This window comes from Bubalus bubalis, chromosome 16 (assembly GCF_019923935.1).
Source record: "Bubalus bubalis isolate 160015118507 breed Murrah chromosome 16, NDDB_SH_1, whole genome shotgun sequence".
Taxonomy (NCBI): domain Eukaryota; kingdom Metazoa; phylum Chordata; class Mammalia; order Artiodactyla; family Bovidae; genus Bubalus; species Bubalus bubalis.
In genome coordinates, this window is record NC_059172.1 from 56,664,772 (window position 1) to 56,682,470 (window position 17,699).

Below are 17,699 nucleotides of genomic sequence, written 5' to 3' on the forward strand. Positions count from 1 at the left end.
AGAACCAGCTTCTAGTGGGCCGGTTTAGCTGCTGCAGCAAAGAGCTGCCATCTCCTGGCTGAAGTTTGTAGTGATTCCGGGATCTCTGCCTGTGAACCCTGAACTCGGTGCTTCAGCGCTGCTTCCGCGGCTGCTCCGCGTCTATTACTTTGCAGTTGTACAACGTGAAGCTCCTTTCCTGCATTCCCATTGTCATTGTTCAGTCACTCAGTCGTGTCTGACTCTTTTGTAACCCCATGGACTGTAGCCCGCCAGGCTCCTCTGTCCATGAGATTCCCCAGGCAAGAATACTGGAGTGGGTTATCATTTCCTTCTCCAGGGGATCTTCCTGACTCAGAGATTGAATCCAAGTCTTGTGCATTAGCAGGTGGATTCTTTACCACTGAACCACCAAGGAAGCCCCCTGCTTTCCTGCCCACTCAGATGACACTGGGAGCGCTTGGTGAAGTTTCTCCTTTCTGGGCTGCCGTTTTCTAGAGGAGACTGTGTTTCATACTGGATGGATGCAGCACGGGACTCAATTAAGTTATTTAACCCCTGGGAGCCTCAAGAATGTGTGTGTGTATGTGTGTGTGTGAGAGAGAGAGAGTGAAAGAGAGAGACAGAGACACAGATAGAGCTAGACAGAGATTCAGTGTCTTCCTCTTAATGAGACCAAAATATGCATAGCATATAGCACATTGCCTATTACATAGTAGGAATGCAATAAATATTAATAACAACAACAATACTAATACTTTGTCCATTCAGTAAGACACTGTTCTGGGACTGGAGATATAGCAATGAACAAGTAGGCAAAGTCCTTGTGCCCATGGGGTATATATTGTATTACTTAAATTAATAATTCACAATATTAATATAGAACCTAGGAAGGGCTTGACATAATAGATACTAAAATATCATTAATTATTAATGAGAAAGCCTAGTAGAGGGTCTAGCATGTGTGTAATAGGAGCAGAGCAAATGGTAGCTATTTTATGATTTCATTAGGTCAACGGTTCTGATTTCAGGAAAGGAATTGAAGGATGAGGATGCCCTGGCGGGGAGAATGACCAGGGCAGTTAGGGGACCTGAAGTGATGTCATGGGACGTATGTGATCTTTCCATGAGCAAAGATTGGAGGATGCAGGAGCCAGAGCAGTGAAGATTTCAGGTAGCACAGATGTGGTCCTTTAAAATATGTAGAGCTGGACTTCCCCAGTGGCTAAGAATCTTCCTGCCAATGCAGGGGACACGAACTCGATCCTTGGTCTGGGAAGATTCCACATGCCGTAGGAAAACTAAGCCTGTGTTTCTCTATTGAACCCATACTCTAGAGCCCAAGAGTTGCAACTACTGAAGCCCATGCACCCTAGAGCCCATGCTCTGCAGGAGAGAGAAGCCACCGCCATGAGAAGCTCACCTACCATAACTCGAGAGTAGCCCCTGCTCACCACCACTAGAGAAAGCCTGCACAGTCAAGACCCAGGGCAGCCAAGAATAAAACATAAATAAAAGGTTAAAACATGTGTAGGACCATCTCAAGGTGGAGGCAAAAAGGATGCTGAGGACAAATGGGGCAAGTTACATAAAGATGGCTTTCTCTTGGCAAAGGGAAGATTGTTATGAACCACAGAAGGACTATGAGTAGAAGCTGAATCATGAAGGAAATTTCCGTTCTAGACAAAGGCAAGGCCAGTGAAGCGCTCTGGGGAATCCTGGGGGGATTTGGCGGAGCCCCCAGAGGTTGCTGCAGCAGGAGAGAGGTAGGGGAGGAGTGGATGGGGGTCACAGTTCTTTCAAATACTGCAGCTCTGGTTTTTTCTCTGTTTTCCACGTGGGGTTCTATATTAGATTTCAGAGGGGCCAAGGGCTCTGAGGCTGAACCAAATTTGGGGAAACCACTTATCTGGAAGACCTCTAAAGTCCTTTCCTTAGGGCCTATGATTCTGAAGAGCTTGCTGTTAATAAGGAACTTCTGTTACCTCCTTGCCAGATAAGACTAGTCCTAGTGCTGATTTACTCATAACATTCTCTCTTTAAATCAATTTTCAGTCCTTAGTGATCTCATAGTAATTTGCTTTTCTCCTAGGTAACATCAGGCATGAAACTTGTCCTAGGCCTTCTTGAAAGTCTGAGTTAATTGTGCCCACTGGTTTCTTGTGTCGTGTGTTTTCTTTCTTCCTTAGTGACCTTTATTAGCTTAGCAAGGAATTCAGTCTCCTTGCAGAAATGACATTGTCTTTATTCCATTTGGTTGTACCAGCTGATGCAGTCTTCCCTAAATGCATACTTTATTATAAAATTTATCAGCTTCTAGATAGGAAACTGGGGCCCTCTGGTCTTACAGTTTCTAGTTTAAGTTCAGGTCTTATGGGTCCACATCTTCGAGGAGATAGGACGGCAGGAAGGAAAAGCAGGGGACTGGATCCCAAACTCCCAGAGCTTAGGGTCCCAGCCCTGACTCCTCTTGGCTAAGTGATCCTGCTCAAGTCACTTGAGCTCTTTGAGCCTCTGTCTTCTCATCTGTACAAGGAGGATCACTACATCTCAGAGAGCTGGGGTAAGAGGCAGAGAGATTCTTGGGACTTCCCTGGCGATCCAGTGGCTAAGACTTCATGCTCCCAATGCAGGGGGCCTTTTCGATTCCTGGTCAGGGAACCAGAGCCCACACGCTGCAACTGAGAGTTCACATGTTGCAGCTAAGCCCTGGTGCAGCCAAATAAATACATATTGAAAAAAGGATTCAGGGAGATTCTGGATATGAATGTGCTTCTCAAGCCAGAAAATGCTGCTCTTGCTGTGTTCAGGTGGAGATGAGATGCAGCTGCTATTGTTACTATTCTCTTTACAGCGTCAGTGATTCTTTCTCACCAGGGTAGGTCCTCTGACACCCTGGCAGGACCCTCTTCTCTGGGGATCAGAGGCATGATCATGCATGTAGTCCTCAGTGTCAGGGTGGGAATGGAACAAAGGTGAGGTGGGGTGGCCTTAGCTACGTTGTTCCCTTTCTGTTTCACGTCCATGGGTGAACAGATGCTCTGCTCTGCATGAGGTGGGGGGAAGTAGTTTTCTCTGCTTCTAGGAGAAGGAAATGGCAACCCACTCCAGCATTCTTGCCTGGAGAATCCCATGGACAGAGGAGCCTGGTGGGCTGCCGTCTATGGGGTCACACAGAGTCTGACACAACTGAGGCGACTTAGCAGCAGCAGCATTCCATCCATAGAGAGCATATGGAGCATATGAGTTTAGATTTTGGGCGTTCTCTGAATCTCCCACTGTGTCTTGCCCGTGCATAGTACATACTGTATGCTCAAGGAAGCACATGCTGAATGCATGCATGCATGTTATATAGGCAGAGATTGACTGCAGGAAATGCCTAAAGCATCAGCCATACCAGCAGGCAGAGCCCCTGCCAGACCAGTGTGCTGCACATTTAGTGACGGAAGACGCTGCTGACACCCCTGGACGTGTGTCCACCCCTGAAGGGGTGCCAAAGCAGCCTCTTGCCCTCTTCCTCAAGTGTTTCTTTCTCCTGCTACCCTGTGAGAGTTTCCAGTTGCGTGTGGATTATGTGAGGAAGCTGGAAGCTGCTCTGGGAGGGAGGAGTGGAGAGAGGTGTTGCGGTTTTGAGTCTTAAATCTTGTTTACGAATTTCTCTGCTGTGATAGTGACAGAGGTGCAGGCTGTGAGGTGGATTTAATCACGTCGCACGGGGATTGCCACATTGGCTGTGCTCAAACTCTCTCTCTTTCTTATCACTGTGGTTTCTAGGTGGGCTCAGGCCTCATCCCAGCCCCACCTGGGATGAAAACAGCTGGGGAACACCTCTGGTGGCATATGGGATCTTTCCATTCAGACTTGGCTAATCTTGTTTTCAGTGTCAAATAAATCAAACTGCTAGTTACAGGGGTTCCAGTTTTTGGTCATTTGTTTGTCCTTCGTTAGCAAACATTTATCAGGTGCCTATTCCGTGCTAGGTCCTATGGTAGGTTTGGGGCTAAAAAGATGGAAAAGACACAGACCCGGGCTTCTATACACAGTGGTAAAGAATCCACTTGCCAATGCAGGAGACAAGACAGGTTTGATCCCTGGTCCAGGAAGACCCCACATGCTGTGGAGCAACTAATTCCATGCACCACAACTCTGGAGCCTGTGCTCTGGAGCCTGGGAGTCACAACTACTAAGCCCACAAGCCTTACTGAAGCCCGTGAGCCCCAGAACCTGTGCTCCGCAATAAGTAAAGCAACAAGAAGCCTGCATACCACAGCTAGAGGGTAGCCCCTGCTCGCTACAACTAGAGAAAGGCTGTGCAGCAGTGAAGACCCAGCACAGCCAACAATAAATAAATACGTAAAAATAACAATAGAGACACAGACCCTCCTCTCAAAGCTCACAGTCTGGTAGTAACTCTGATGTTTGTAAAATAATGTGGCAGATGAATGCATTTCAGGTTTTGGGGAATCACTGTTGGGGTGGATCATTGCTTGGGCATTTGAGGTGCTTTTTAGAGGCAGATGTTTTTATTTGAGCAAGAAGGAAGAGTGAGGGGAGGTGAGCTGAGGAAATCTGAGAGGCCTACCAAGATTTTCAGGCCTGAGAACACCTGTCTCTGGCTATCCTGGGTTAGTTCTGGGCTTCAGAAAAGTTTGTCCAGAGTTCTTGAGCCCTGTTTTTGGTTTCTTCCATGTCCCCCCTCTGTCCTGAACTAGTCTCGCCTCACTTCCCACATTTAGCTCCTCAGTTTCTCAGTCTTTGTCAAGGGCACAGATGTTTGCTGCAGATGACCGCTGGGGTCTCAGTGGCACAGAGCGGGGGCAAGGAGGGTAAGGGAGAGGCCGGGGGCAGGACCAGGCCTGACTTCTAAACCACTTCTCCACGTCCTCAAACCCAGGCACAGAGCTCTACCCCCAGGGCTGGAGGGAAGAGCCCTGGGAGACAGAAGAGGGCCTGGGGCTGTACGTCCACCTTCTAGCCCACTGTTCCCTCCAGCTGGCATGGCCCATCTCCCCGCATCCCAGCTCCTATGCAGCCCTTGGCCTCTGCTGACCTCTAGCCAGGCCCGCACCCTGGTCTGGCTCTGACAGCTCCTGTGTGTCTCATCGCAGCCTGTGATACTCAGTTGTTTGGTAAAACTCCTGTTTCAGGAGTGAAACAGATTGTTGATAACCATCAACCCCTTCCTACCCTCCATGTGCTCTAGACGCTGAGCTCTGTGAGTGCATGGCCCACGTCTGCTCTGTCACCAGCGAGTCTAGTGTGGGTACAGAGAAGGCACAGCACCCATTTCTTGGGATAAGGTGGGGCTGTGCCAGGTTCTAGGGGTGGCTCAACCTGAAGCATGAGCACCCAGCAGTTGCTGGGACTTCACTTTGGCCCAGCCCCCCCTGAGCTCCAGGGCAGGGTGGGGACCCCAAACCTGATCTCCATGGAGAGCCTGCATGACACCCCGAGGGGCCCAGACCCCAGCTTCGCCCTCTGTGCTTGCTGCGCCTTCGCCCTTTGCTCCAGCCCCCGCCCCCGCCCCCTTGCCACGGCACTGCCACACTTTCTGCTATTCACACGCACTTCCTCCTGCCTGGAGACAGCCTGTTTCAAGGTCAAGTGCAAGTACTGTCTCTTCTGGGACGACTCCCCGGCCACCCCTAGAGAGAATCTGCTGCCTTCTCTGCTCCACCGGTACCTCGCACCTCCTCTGGTTATTGGATTGCTCACACTGCCTTAGGATCCTTTGCTTAAGGAGCCGCCCTTCCTCTGGATTCGAGCACCTCCAGGCCAGAACCCAGGCATTGTACCCTCTTGTTCCACTTCCAGCCATCTGGAGGCTGGCCAGTAGGAGGGGCTGATTAAATGGCAGTTGGAAGGGTGCAGCTACTTTGGGGGTCACAGCAGGTGGGGGGCCTGGAGAACAGGAGGGCGCCTAGCCCTTCTTTGCCTGTCTTGCTCTCTTGGGTCTTTGCATGGCCCAACTCTTCTGTCTACCAGCCAGGAAGGCACCACAAGGACTGAGTGGGCTCCTGGACTCAGCCTCTCTTTGAAGTGGACACCACTCATGCTCCCTGACCCCCGCTGCCAGCAGGCTGCCCGCTGACCAGCCACTTTCCTGAGTCCCACCAAGTCCAGCAACCTCTGGGCCTGTATCAGTAGCAAGTTAAGGAGGCAAAGAGGACCTGCTTTCTCCAGGGTAGCCCGAGGGTTGGACTGACCTCACGTGTTGAGCCCTCTACTCCTGTGGCTCATAGTGTATTGGGGCCTCTTGGGCAGTAACCAGTTAAGACCAGGAAGGCTAGTCCTCCCATCCCAGGCTTCCCTCCAGGGCTCAGCCATAGGTATCAGATACCAAGAGACATGTTCCCCTTGAACGCCGAGGCTCAGACCTCTTCCCAGGGCCCTCTCTCTCCCTAGCTCCTGTCTCACTGGCACATCTGGTTGAATAGGTTTGAGGGAGAACCAGTATGAAGACAAAACCACAGTGCAGGACCTGGTCCAGGGAGTGGCCCTGGGGTGTGGGAGGAGGAGGGAAGGCTGTCTCATCTCTCCCAGGTCTGGGAGCTATAGTTGTCTGGGCCTCATTAGAGGAAATAGCAGGTTATGAGGCACAGTGGTTTAATGGTTAGCTCAGGGACTGGAAGCTCGCTGGGTGCCATCCTGATTTATGGCCTCACTGTTGCCTGGCTTTTGGGGCCCCAGGCTTGGCCCCTCCTCCCCAGTGTGTTCACCTGCCCCAACTTGTTCACACAGCAGTGAGCACCCAGCTCCTGCCCAGGGCAGCAGAGGGTCAGTGTAGGTCATGCCCCCCCAGTCTGCCATTCCCTGGAGCAAGTTCTATTTAGTCATAAAGTCCTGACTTCTGCACATGGTTCCCTGGTTTACAGAGGCTATTCTCATATATCACTAGGCTAACCTGTGTGTATGCCTAGGGGGTGGTGTGGATATTTCTGTTTTATAGAAGGAGACAGTGAGTTTCAAAGTCTCGAGACTGATAAGGTCACAAAGGAGCTGGCCATGTGACCTTTGACTCTGCAGGTATTGCCCCAGCAATCTGCCATCAAAACTGCCTCCTGGGACTTTCCTGGTGGCTCAGTGGTAAAGAATCCACCTGCCAATGCAGGTTTGATCCCTGGTCTGAGAAGATCCCACATGCCATGGAGCAACTAAGCCTGTGTGCCACAACTGTTGAACCTGTGCTCTAGAGCCCAGGAACCGCAACTTCGAGGCCCACAGGCCCTGGAGCCCATGTTCCACAAGAGAAGCCAATGCATTGAGAAACCTGTGCACGGCAATGAAGAGTAGTTCCCGCTCACCATAGTAGAAAAAAGCACAAACATCAATGACGACCTGGCGCAGCCAAAGTAAATAAATAAAACTATAAATCAAAAAACTGCCTCCTATGTGGCTCCAAGTGACACCAGGAAGCTGCCAACACTCAGGCAGGCTGGTACCGCTCCCTCCTCCATTCTGAGAGCCCCGCAGGATGGAGCTTCTTGGCATACAGGCTGGGCGTCTAGGGATGGGACACGGGAGGGCGTACTTTGATCCTGGCTGAATTACAGAGTAAAGCGGCGAGCCATTCCTGGCCCCGGCTACCCCAGCCCTGGGGCCGGAGCGTTGCCAGACAGTTCAGAGGAATGTCACGGGAAGTGCTCGAGAGTCAGGAGACCAGCACCTGAGGGGCCCCAGCAGGTCATCCCTTTCTCCCGGACATAGTGCTCTCCCCTTCCCTCCCCTTCGTTTTCATGCTGGTTGTTGGCAACTGTGGCATCTTGTCCAACAATCGGAGAAGGAAGGTTCCCTGGCTTCCACCTCCTCCCCTCCCTGTCCTCAGTTATCCTCCCTGAAAAATGGGATTGATTCTCTTCACCCCAAGACCATAGAGAAGCTCTCAGTGTTCAGAGGAGACGGAGAGCAGGCAGAGCCAACAAAAGAGACAAGTAGATCTCCACGGCACCCCAGATTGTTCTAAGTCAGCGCTCTACCGTTTTCTTTAAAAAGAAATGAGTCAGTTTCCCCACAGAGGGGGCAGAGGGCCACCATTGTGTCAAGACAGTCCCTTGCCATTGGCAAGGTGGTGCCAGTCTCCAGCCAACAAGCCAGGAGACCTTGGGTAAGAGAGAGGCAGGATTTAGGAGGGCTGAGCTGAAAGGATAGCCCCGGCTTGGCTGTTGGAGGGAGGGGAGGGCAGGTGGGGACCAGGGTGACTTAGGTGGGACCTCTTTTTTCACCTGGAAGGTGTTGCAAAGTTGTGAGCTGATGACCTCTTAGGCTGCCTGAAGAGGGGAGACCCTCCCTCTCCCAGTCCTTGGAGCCCTCACACTTACCACCCTAGCTCTTCGATCTTCTGAATTTTCCATGGCCTGGAGCTGAGGTCGCCAACCCAAGTCAGGATGAGGGTCTCTCAGGACCGGGCCCTGGCTGGCCAGCAGGTCAGCTATCCCCAGGCAACATTGGCTGGAGGAGCCCTAAGTGCAGGGCAGGCCTCAGTGGTTCCCGGCATCCAGCATCTCTATCCCCTGGCGTAGCGGGTGTGTGCCTCCCACTGCTGTCTTCCAGGAGTGATTTGGGGAATGTGGGGCAGGTCGATTAAAGCAATCCTCCAGGTAAAGTTGCCAAACTGGAATGATTATGTTTTGTAACCTGACACCTGTCTTAGTTAGGGGCTGGAACAACACCTGGAGTCATTCCTGGGACCTTCAGCCTCAGAACAGGTGACACACCTAGATGTCGTAAAGGCCTTCCCGCCTGAGTGGCTTCCACCCAACTGGGTGTTGGCTGCCGGTGATGTTAGAAGGCCCTCTCTCTATCTCTTCTAGATGAGTGACTTCTCCCTGTGTGGGTGCTGTGTTTGGGGTTGTGGGGAGTTAGGATGACAGAGTTTACTGCTCAGTGGAACCAGATTGTTGCCATGAGTGGAGTGACAGGATTGGAAAGTCCATGGAAAAGAGGTTCCCTCCTCTTTCCCTGGACCGTGCGGTGACGCTGTCTTGGGTAGGCTTATATACAGGGCTCCAGTCAGCAATCCTTCTAAGCATTTCTTAGCCCCACTAAACCAGTTATTACTTTTGGATTGGCCAAAAAGGTTTTTTTTTTTTTTTTTTTTTTTTTTTTTTTTCTGGTTTTTCTGTAACATCCTATGGAAAAACCCAAAGGAACATTTTAGCCAACTCAATATTTTGGCTATTACTCTTGGTGCTCTGGCTTGAACACGGGTCCCGCTCCTCACAGGGTCCCTGCTGATTCACATCTTGCCATATTCTCAGGGTTGGAGCCACCCCTTGGCCAGCAGGGTGTGCAGAGAGACCTTAGGACTGCAGAACCACACAGCTGGAAGGGACTTGGGCAACTGTCATTTCCCATTGTTTTTATGGGTCAGGAAACTAAGTTCCAAGTTCCCAAGGTCACACAGTAAACTAGTGTCGGTTTCTGAACAAATCCAGATCTTCGTCCATTTCTCAGCCTTGACCCTCCCCAGGGACCAGCCCAGGTTAGATCTGTGTATTAGGCCATCCATTGACAACGTGCATTTATGTATCATCTCTTTAGTTCTCACCACAACCCTGTCAAAACTCCCATTTGACATTGAGGAAATAGTAGCTCATGGAGACAAGGGACTGGTCTCCAAGTCGTACTGGTCTCTTGGCAGTTTTGAGTCTGACTCAGGATTGAATGTAGCACAGGTGTCTGGAAGCCCTGGGTAATGGCCTGGGGAGATATGGCCCATGGAAGACCCTAATGAGCTCTGAGCAGGAGGAGGAGTATGGCTAGATTGAACGGTTTACTGGCCTAATTTTGGCTGCTCCGTGAGGTATGGCCTTGAACTTGTCTCTGAGCAGCAGAGATCTGACCTGGTCTGAAGTGTCTCTTGAGCCAACCACCTTCCCCCAGTCAAGGGTGGTGCCTTTAGAATCAGAAGTTTGGGGCAATGTGAACAGCCCATGATCTCAGAACAGGTGACATCAAGGGACAGGCTGTGAAGACACAGGCAGGCATGTTCCTGTCAAGGAGGACCCAGCAGTCAGGCAGTGGGAGGCCAGTGGGTTACCCTGAACCAAGCTTTTCATGGCCTTTCTTCTTATATGTATTGAGCTAAACATCGGGCCCCAGGCTTACATCTCCTCACTGGGCTCTCAGGTGATGAACCAGGAAAGAGGTAGCTGCCTGGGCAAGAATGCTGCTGGGCGAGGCTGGCTGGAGGGCTGATTACTCAGGCCTCCTGGCTCCAGCTCTGGGGCAGCTCCCAGGGTCTGGGAGCCCGAGAAGAGGCCGGGGAAGGAGATACGTGGACAGGATGAGGCAGGGTCCTTGAAGGGAGGAGGCTTCACCCTGTGCAGGTGGAGGTGTAATGACCTGCGGAGAGTAGAGGGCCCATCCTTCCAGGTGCCTGGGGCGGGGGTGGGGGACCAGCTGGCTGGATGTTCCCCGCTTCCCCACCTCCATCCATCCAGAGGCAGCTTCATCTCTCCCTCAATCCCTTCCTGTCCTGTTCTTTCTGTTTTCCAACCATCTCTTTATGTGTGTGTGTGTGTGTGTGTGTGTGTATTTGTGCACGCGCGTGTGCTCAGTCATGTGCAACTCTGCGACCCCGTGGACTGCAGCCCACCAGGCTCCCTAGTCTATAGGATTTTCCAGGCAAGAATACTGGAGTGGGTTGCCGATTCCTTTTCCAGGGGATCTACCCAACCCAGGGATCGAACTTGCGTCTCTTATGTCTCCTGCATTGGCAGATAGTTTCTTTACCACTGTGCCACCTGGGAAAAGATGTATATGTATATATATCAGTTCAGTTCAGTCGCTCAGTTGCGTCCAGTGACCCCATGGACTGCAGCATGCCAGGCTTCCCTGTCCATCACCAATTCCCGGAGCTTACTCAAACTCGTCCATCGAGTCAGTGATGCCATCCAACCATCTCTTCCCCTGTCATCCCTTCTCCTCCTGCCTTCAATCTTTCCCAGCATCAGGGTCTTTTCCAATGAATCAGTTCTTCACATCAGGTGGCCAAAGTATTGGAGTTTCAGCTTCACCATCAGTCCTTCTAATGAATTTTCAGGACTGATTTCCTTTAGGATGGACTGGTTGGATCTCCTTGCAGTCCAAGGGACTCTCAAGAGTCTTCAACACCATCAAAAGCATCAATTCTTCAGCGCTCAGATTGACTAGACAGACCTTCGTTGGCAAAGTAACGTCTCTGCTTTTTAATAGGCTGTCTAGGCTGGTCATAGCTTTTCTTCCAAGGAGCCAGTGTCTTTTAATTTCATGGCTGCGGTCACCATCTGCAGTGATTTTGGAGCCTTCACTGTTTCCAGTCTCTCACTGTTTCCATTGTTTCCCCATCTATTTGCCATGAAGTGATGGGACCAGATATATATAGTGTTTGTTTATTTTTGACTGTGCTCTTTGTTGCTATGCACGGACTTCTCATTGCAGTGGCTTCTCCCGTGCGGCTCTAGAGCACAGGCTCTGTAGTTGTGACACACTGGCTTAGCTGCTCCACAGCACGCGGGATCTTCCTGGACCAGGGATCGAACCAGTGTCTCCTGCACTGGCATGTGGATTCTTCACCACTGAGCCACCAGGGAAGCCCCCCAGCCATCTCTTTAGAGTCCCCTCCTTTTTCCTTCCTCCTCCCTTTCCTTTTGTTCCTCTTTTATCGCTTCATCTCTTTTTCTGACATTTTTCTCTCTTCCTTCTTCCTGTTGCTTCTGGTTCCAGTCTATGGGTCAAAATCAGAGGACGTTTTGCCATGGCACTCGTGTGGTCCAAGCTTCAGAGCCCCTCCCTGCATGGCCCCTGTAAGGAGCCCTGTCTTGGTTCTGTGTTCACATGGTCATACTATTCTGTAAATTTTGCAGCAGATTTTTGAGGGTATTCTTTTCCGTAAAGTGAGTCCCTTGAAATATATCAGCTTCAGGCCTCACAAAACCTGGCTTTCACTTGGTCAAGACTGTGGGCCCTGGTCCAACCGCTGATTATGTACACTATGGGTATTTTATTTAATCCTGCTACGTTTCACCATCCTCATCTGTAAAGTGCAGATAATCAGACTGGCCTCATAAGACTGTTACAGGATTAAATGAGACATCCATGTCTGGTACCTAAAAAGGATTTCTTGAATGGAGCTATTATCGCTATTCATTTCACAAAATGTATGTTTACAGAGTTCCTACTAGAGCCAGGCACTGGGGATTAGGAGATAAAAGACGCAGTCTCGCATGCACACACCTCATAGTTTACGGGAGGGGATGTGACGCATCCATAAATCATTCTAAATTAGTAAGATGTTCCAGTAAAGGGATAAAGAAAACTCTTTGGGGGTTTAGAGAGTTTTTCCTCTTTCACTGCCTTCTTCCCTTTCCCCCCTCCCTCTGTCTCTCTGCCCCTCCCTGTCTTCCTCCCACCCTTCTTCCTTCCTTCTCCCTTACCCCATTTTCCCCCAGGACTATTTTGCCTTGATATATAATAGGTAAATACATATGTAAATATTTAATAGTATAGTCTATCACTTTCTTTCTTTCTATAGTTCCTTTTGGAGAAGGAAATGGCAACCCATTCCAGTGTTCTTGCCTGGAGAGTCCCATGGACAGAGGGGCCTGGTGGGCTACAGTCTATGGGGTTGCCAGGAGTCGGACATGACTGAGCAACTAACACACACACACACACACACAGTCTATCAATTGCTGACTGTTTCTGATTGATTTGATTTTCACATCAGCACCCATCCACCCATCCATTCACATGTGCCCACCCAATCATACAACCATCCAACAAATATTTACTATGGTTACAGGTTATGATATTAAAGGTACTGTGATGTTAGACTATGTGACTGGAGAAAATATAAAGCTCTTGCCCTGGAGGGCTCAGCCTGCCCAGAGACTGCACTTCCCGCACTAAAACAGGAGCTTTTGAGGGCAGCAAGGTGTATTGATCGATTTACTGAGTCAGTAAATCTGCATTACAAGGATCCTGAGTGATTTGAATGTTCCCTTAAGTTTGAGAAATGCTGGGCTAGATCTCTTCTCACACTGGAGAGTGGGTTCTTGTGCGGTTGTTTAGTTGCTAAGTCAGGTCCGACTCTTTTGCGACCCTATGGGCTGTAGGTCACCAGGCTCCTCTGCCTATGAGATTTCCCAGGCAAGAATATACTCCAGTGGGTTGCCATTTCCTTCTCCAGGGGATCTTCCTGACTCAGGGATTAAACCTACATCTTTGCATCTCCTGTAGGGCAGGCAGATTCTTTACCACTAGTGCCACCGGGGAAGCCCTGGGGAGAGGATAGAGGCTGTCATTTCCGGAGCAAGCTGAATTCAGAGACTGAGGCTTGACATCCATGAGTCCTTGGGGTTTCTTCCAAGCAGCAGAGTCTATGATTCCTTCCTCTGAGCCCAAGTAATTTGAGATCAGTGTCAGGAACAGACCCTTTTGTTCGAGCCTTTCCTAGGAAATTAAGTGAGGAAGGATGCAGCCTGTGGGCACGTGCTGGCAGCGGGTCCTGTCACCGGAGCCCGGTGACTCTGAAATACAGCACACGGGGAATGCAGTACCTGTACCCTAGGGACAGCAAGGGGCAGCCCGGCTCGCTGTGAGGGATGCTTGAAGTGTGGCTCTCTGTTGAGTCTCTTTGCAGAGGAAATGTCTCTTTTCACTGCTTGCCAACCCTTTTTCCAAGACCTGGGTTAGGCCCCAAGGCTGTAGAATTGAGTCTTAAATATCTGCACCAAAGAAGCACTGGGGAAACCCTGGCTGATCTCTAATGGGTGGGAGCTGACCTTTCTCTTGCTGGGATGAACGCCCCTGGGTTGGGGAACTAAGGTTGGGGGCAGAAGGGGAGATGACAGGACTCATTTGCTCCACAAAAGGGGAAAAAGGCCAGCACATAAATTGTGCTCCCATGTGCCAGGCTTTTACATCTGTGCAAAGAAAGAACATCACCTTATTTAGTCCCTGTGGCCACCGTAAGATGTGGATGCTGCTCTTCCTCTATTTTACAAAGAAGGAGATGCAGGCTCAGATCAGGCTGGGATCCAGGTCTGTGTAACCCGGGACACCCAGGTCTCTTCTACTGTGCATGGGTAGGCCTTGCATGGGTCAGGGAGAGGATCTGCAATGGCCTCTGCTGTCCTCCAGGGACCTCTGGAAAGCCACTTGGGCTCCCGAGCAAGCTACCAGGTGAGCCTGCCTGGGTTCCAGGGGGCAGTTTCTACAATGCCAGTGTAACTTGAAATCAGTTTCAGAAAAAACATTTTCATTCAGGCCTCTCCCCCCACAGTAGGCAAATAATGAGTTTCCGATCATTTCAGAGGCAGCCTCTTTCTTTTTATCTGTCTCTAGAGGCAACTCATAGCTTCACCCTGGAGGAGCCCAGTGATTTAGAAGAAGGGGGAGCAGCGGGGCTGGGAGATGCTGCTTTTCCTCTGAACTGTGCTGTAGATTTGAGACTCTGAACATACAGTACTTTGATAACTTTTTTAAAAAAAGGAATCTGGTTAGAAATTAAATAGTATAGATGGAAACTTCATTACATTTATTTTCTCAGGGTCAAATAATGAACAGCTTCTACATGGGATTAACTCCATGAACAGGTTTAAATTTTAACTATAACGGCTCTGTCACCTACTACCTTGGGCATGTTAGTTAGCCTCTCTGTGCCTCACTTTCCTCATCTGTAAAATGGATTGTTACAGAGTCCAAGCTCCCTCTGCTCACAGCATGACAGGCCAATGAATCAGAGACAAGGCATTGAGACAAGGAATATGACTTTATTTGGAGAGCCATCTGACTGAGAAGATGGCAGACTAACGTCTTGAAGTAACCATCTTACCAGGGTCTGGATGCAGGTTTTTTCATAGAGCAGAGATGGGGGAGGTGGTGCGTGTGCACGTGCGTGCTCGGTTGTGTCTGACTCTGCGACCCAGTGGACGGTAGCCCTCCAGGCTCCTCTGTCCATGGGATTCTCCAGGCAAGAATACTGGAGTGGATTGCCATTTCCTACTCCAGGGGATCTTCCCAACCCAGGGATCAAACCCACATCTCTTGTGTATCCTGCATTGGCAGGTGGCTTCTTTACCACTGCACCAGCTGGGAAGCCAGGAAACAAAGTAAAAAGGCCATTAATCTTGCAACTATCTCTTAGAATGGCAAGACTCAAGCAGGGGATGTGTTAATTTCTTCCTTCTTGTCATCTACCTGTGGATCGAGTTCTGAACAAAGGCACTTTAACATTCAGGCAAAGGCACAGGATAGTCTCAGAGGCAGGACATTATGTATGATTATAATAACAAAAGCAATGAACAGCAAGTCAAAGAAACTGTTCCAACATAGAGTCAGAATTGGCTTTTCCCTGCAACAGGATGACAATAATATATATCATCTAGGGCTGTTGCAGGGATTAGGTGACTTAATATTTGTAAAGTGCTTGCAATGCTACCATAAAAATATTGTCAGTGATTATTATTTTAGCCACAGGTTAAATAAATCACCACCTTTGGAATGTGTTGGGTTTTTTTTTTTGACTCCCCCATGGAGTACATGGCATGTTGGATTTGTCACGTGAGTGTATGTTCCTCGGTTCTTTGTCTCGTCACAACAAAGATTTGGAGTAACGGACATTAAAGCCCCCTGGCCTGTCACAGCTCCCAGGTCTTGGATAGACTGTGTTATAGCTCTCAGGTCTCGAATGGACCATGTTATAGCTCTTAGGCAAATCAGTGTTACAACTCAGTGTTACAGCTCTATTTTATTTAGAAGATAGCAGGAAAATCCATCTTCGAGGCGTGAGGGCACCTTGATCCAAAGACGCAAAGAGAAGAGCGCCCCAGCGTGCGGGAGAGGGGGAGAGAGAGAAAGCTAGCTCTGGCTCCTCTATTTATATGTTTATCTCTCCCTGGGCCTGTCCTATGTAAATTGGGCCAGCCAGGAGTGTTTGTTTTACCTGAGGTCCTCACTCCAGTCCTCGAACCTTCTTTTGTTCTATTTTCGCGGGCTTTTCCCTTCCTTGTCTTTTAGCCACCGCCATTTTGGACTCCTTTTCCCTATTCTACCTACCTAACAGATCCTAGTTCTTGAACTGAAGCAGGAGATAGGTGGCACCCAGGAGATAGGTGGCACCCAGGCAAGGCATTTACAACTGGCATCCTGTTTACGTTTCTTGGGGCAAGAAAAAGATGGGCTTCATGTCAGAGCTTACAACTAGCCTGTTTGCATTTCCTGACACGGGGGCTAGGTGGGTTCTAGGTTAGATGTTTACAACCAGCCTCCTTCTGTTTGCTCTCCGAAGTGGAAGGAACAACTGAAACAGGGTAAACAGGGTAAATAGCCGGGATTTGTCTCCCGTGGACACAGTCAGGGCAGGAACAGAGAGAGGCTAAACTTTCTTTGAGCAAAGGATCAGGAAGTCATGTATTTCCCATCCTTGGGGCAAGGGAGACATTTCACATGTACAGAAAGGCTCCTCTGGGGTCAAAAAGAGGAGACACCACCCTGTAATATATGATGCTAATATGTGATTCCATAGGCCTCTGGGCTGGAATCTATCTTGGAAAAAGTTGTGCATGCATGTTGGGGAGGGTCCCAGGGTAGGTCAGGTGAGGAAAAAACTAGCTAATTAGCCAAAGGTAAACAAAGACCTGAAAGACCTGTCCTATATAAATGATTTAACTGCTTCTTCGCTGCTCTCTTCCTCACAAGGGGCGATGGCCACACCCTTTCTTTCTGGGGGTGCATCTGCCTCGCTTCTCTCTTAACTAAGCAAACCGTTTCTCTGTGTGCTTTCCCACTTGTTGCTGTGCTGTATCTCTGATAATAACTTCATACGTGTTTTTACAGTTTTTACCTCCTTGAGAAATGCATTTTTCAGTGGGGGCAAGATCCAGGGAAAATTTGCTTCTAGCCTCTAGCCCTTGCTGGTCTGGTAGTTAGGATTCCTGGTTTTCATCCAGGCTATCCAAGTTCAGTTCCTGGGCAGGGAATTAAGATCTTGCTTCATGCGACTGCTCACGGCTGCCTCTTCGAGATCACAAACAGGGATCAAACCCGTGTCCCCTGTAGGGGAAGCACACGGAGTCTTAACCACTGGACCACCAGGGAAGTCCCAGAATGTGTGTTTTGATTACTGTGTGCTGAGTAGTCTACACCCCATTAGTCTTTTTACTGCTTCATCAACAATGCATGCTTTTTATTCAGATTCCAGCCCCATCTTTTGCCAGTTCTGGGGGTGAGGGCAGGACATTACTTCTTGGCCTCAGTTACCTGTGGGGTTAAAATAGCTGCACAGTCTGGTCCATGGTGTGGTTGTGACAGTGGGAGGGGAGGACATTTGTGTAAGGTCTTCACCCACTGTGCAGGACTCTGTCAGTGTAAGGGACCCATTTACTACAGATGTGGGACTTGTGAGAATTTTGAAGGCCCTGGTGTAGTCCATGGACCTGCTCCAGGAAGGGCTGGACAGTTCCGCAGATGCGACCCCACCCAAGTTTTGCTTTGTTGTGTGCTTGGCTTACCCTGCATCTCCTTACCTTGTCTCCTTTCCCAACTCTGAGCTTTCACACCCCTACAGGGATGGAATTATAAACAGATCGCTGAAGAGTTCCCAGAGCTGGGTGCAATGAGGAGCCTGGACCAGAGGAGGCAGCTAGTTGGTTGAATGCTTAATAGGACAATACACCAATTAACTCTGGCAGCTGTTACAGGAGATAATACAGGAGATCTGTTTCTTTTTCTTTAACCCT

General features: G+C 49.7%; 1 protein-coding gene across 3 annotated transcripts in view; it reads right to left on the bottom strand.

Annotated features, from left to right (window-relative positions):
• Positions 1–8,427, bottom strand: part of TMPRSS4 (transmembrane serine protease 4) — a 39,009-nt gene extending 30,582 nt beyond the window's left edge. For all 3 annotated transcript variants that reach the window (XM_006044712.4, XM_025266822.3, XR_006545387.2), the window contains exon 1: positions 8,298–8,427. In XM_006044712.4, the coding sequence (XP_006044774.1) occupies positions 8,298–8,330 (33 nt within the window). In that variant the 5' untranslated portion in view covers positions 8,331–8,427. The remainder of the gene's footprint in view (positions 1–8,297) is intronic.
• Positions 8,428–17,699: the final 9,272 nt, after the last annotated feature.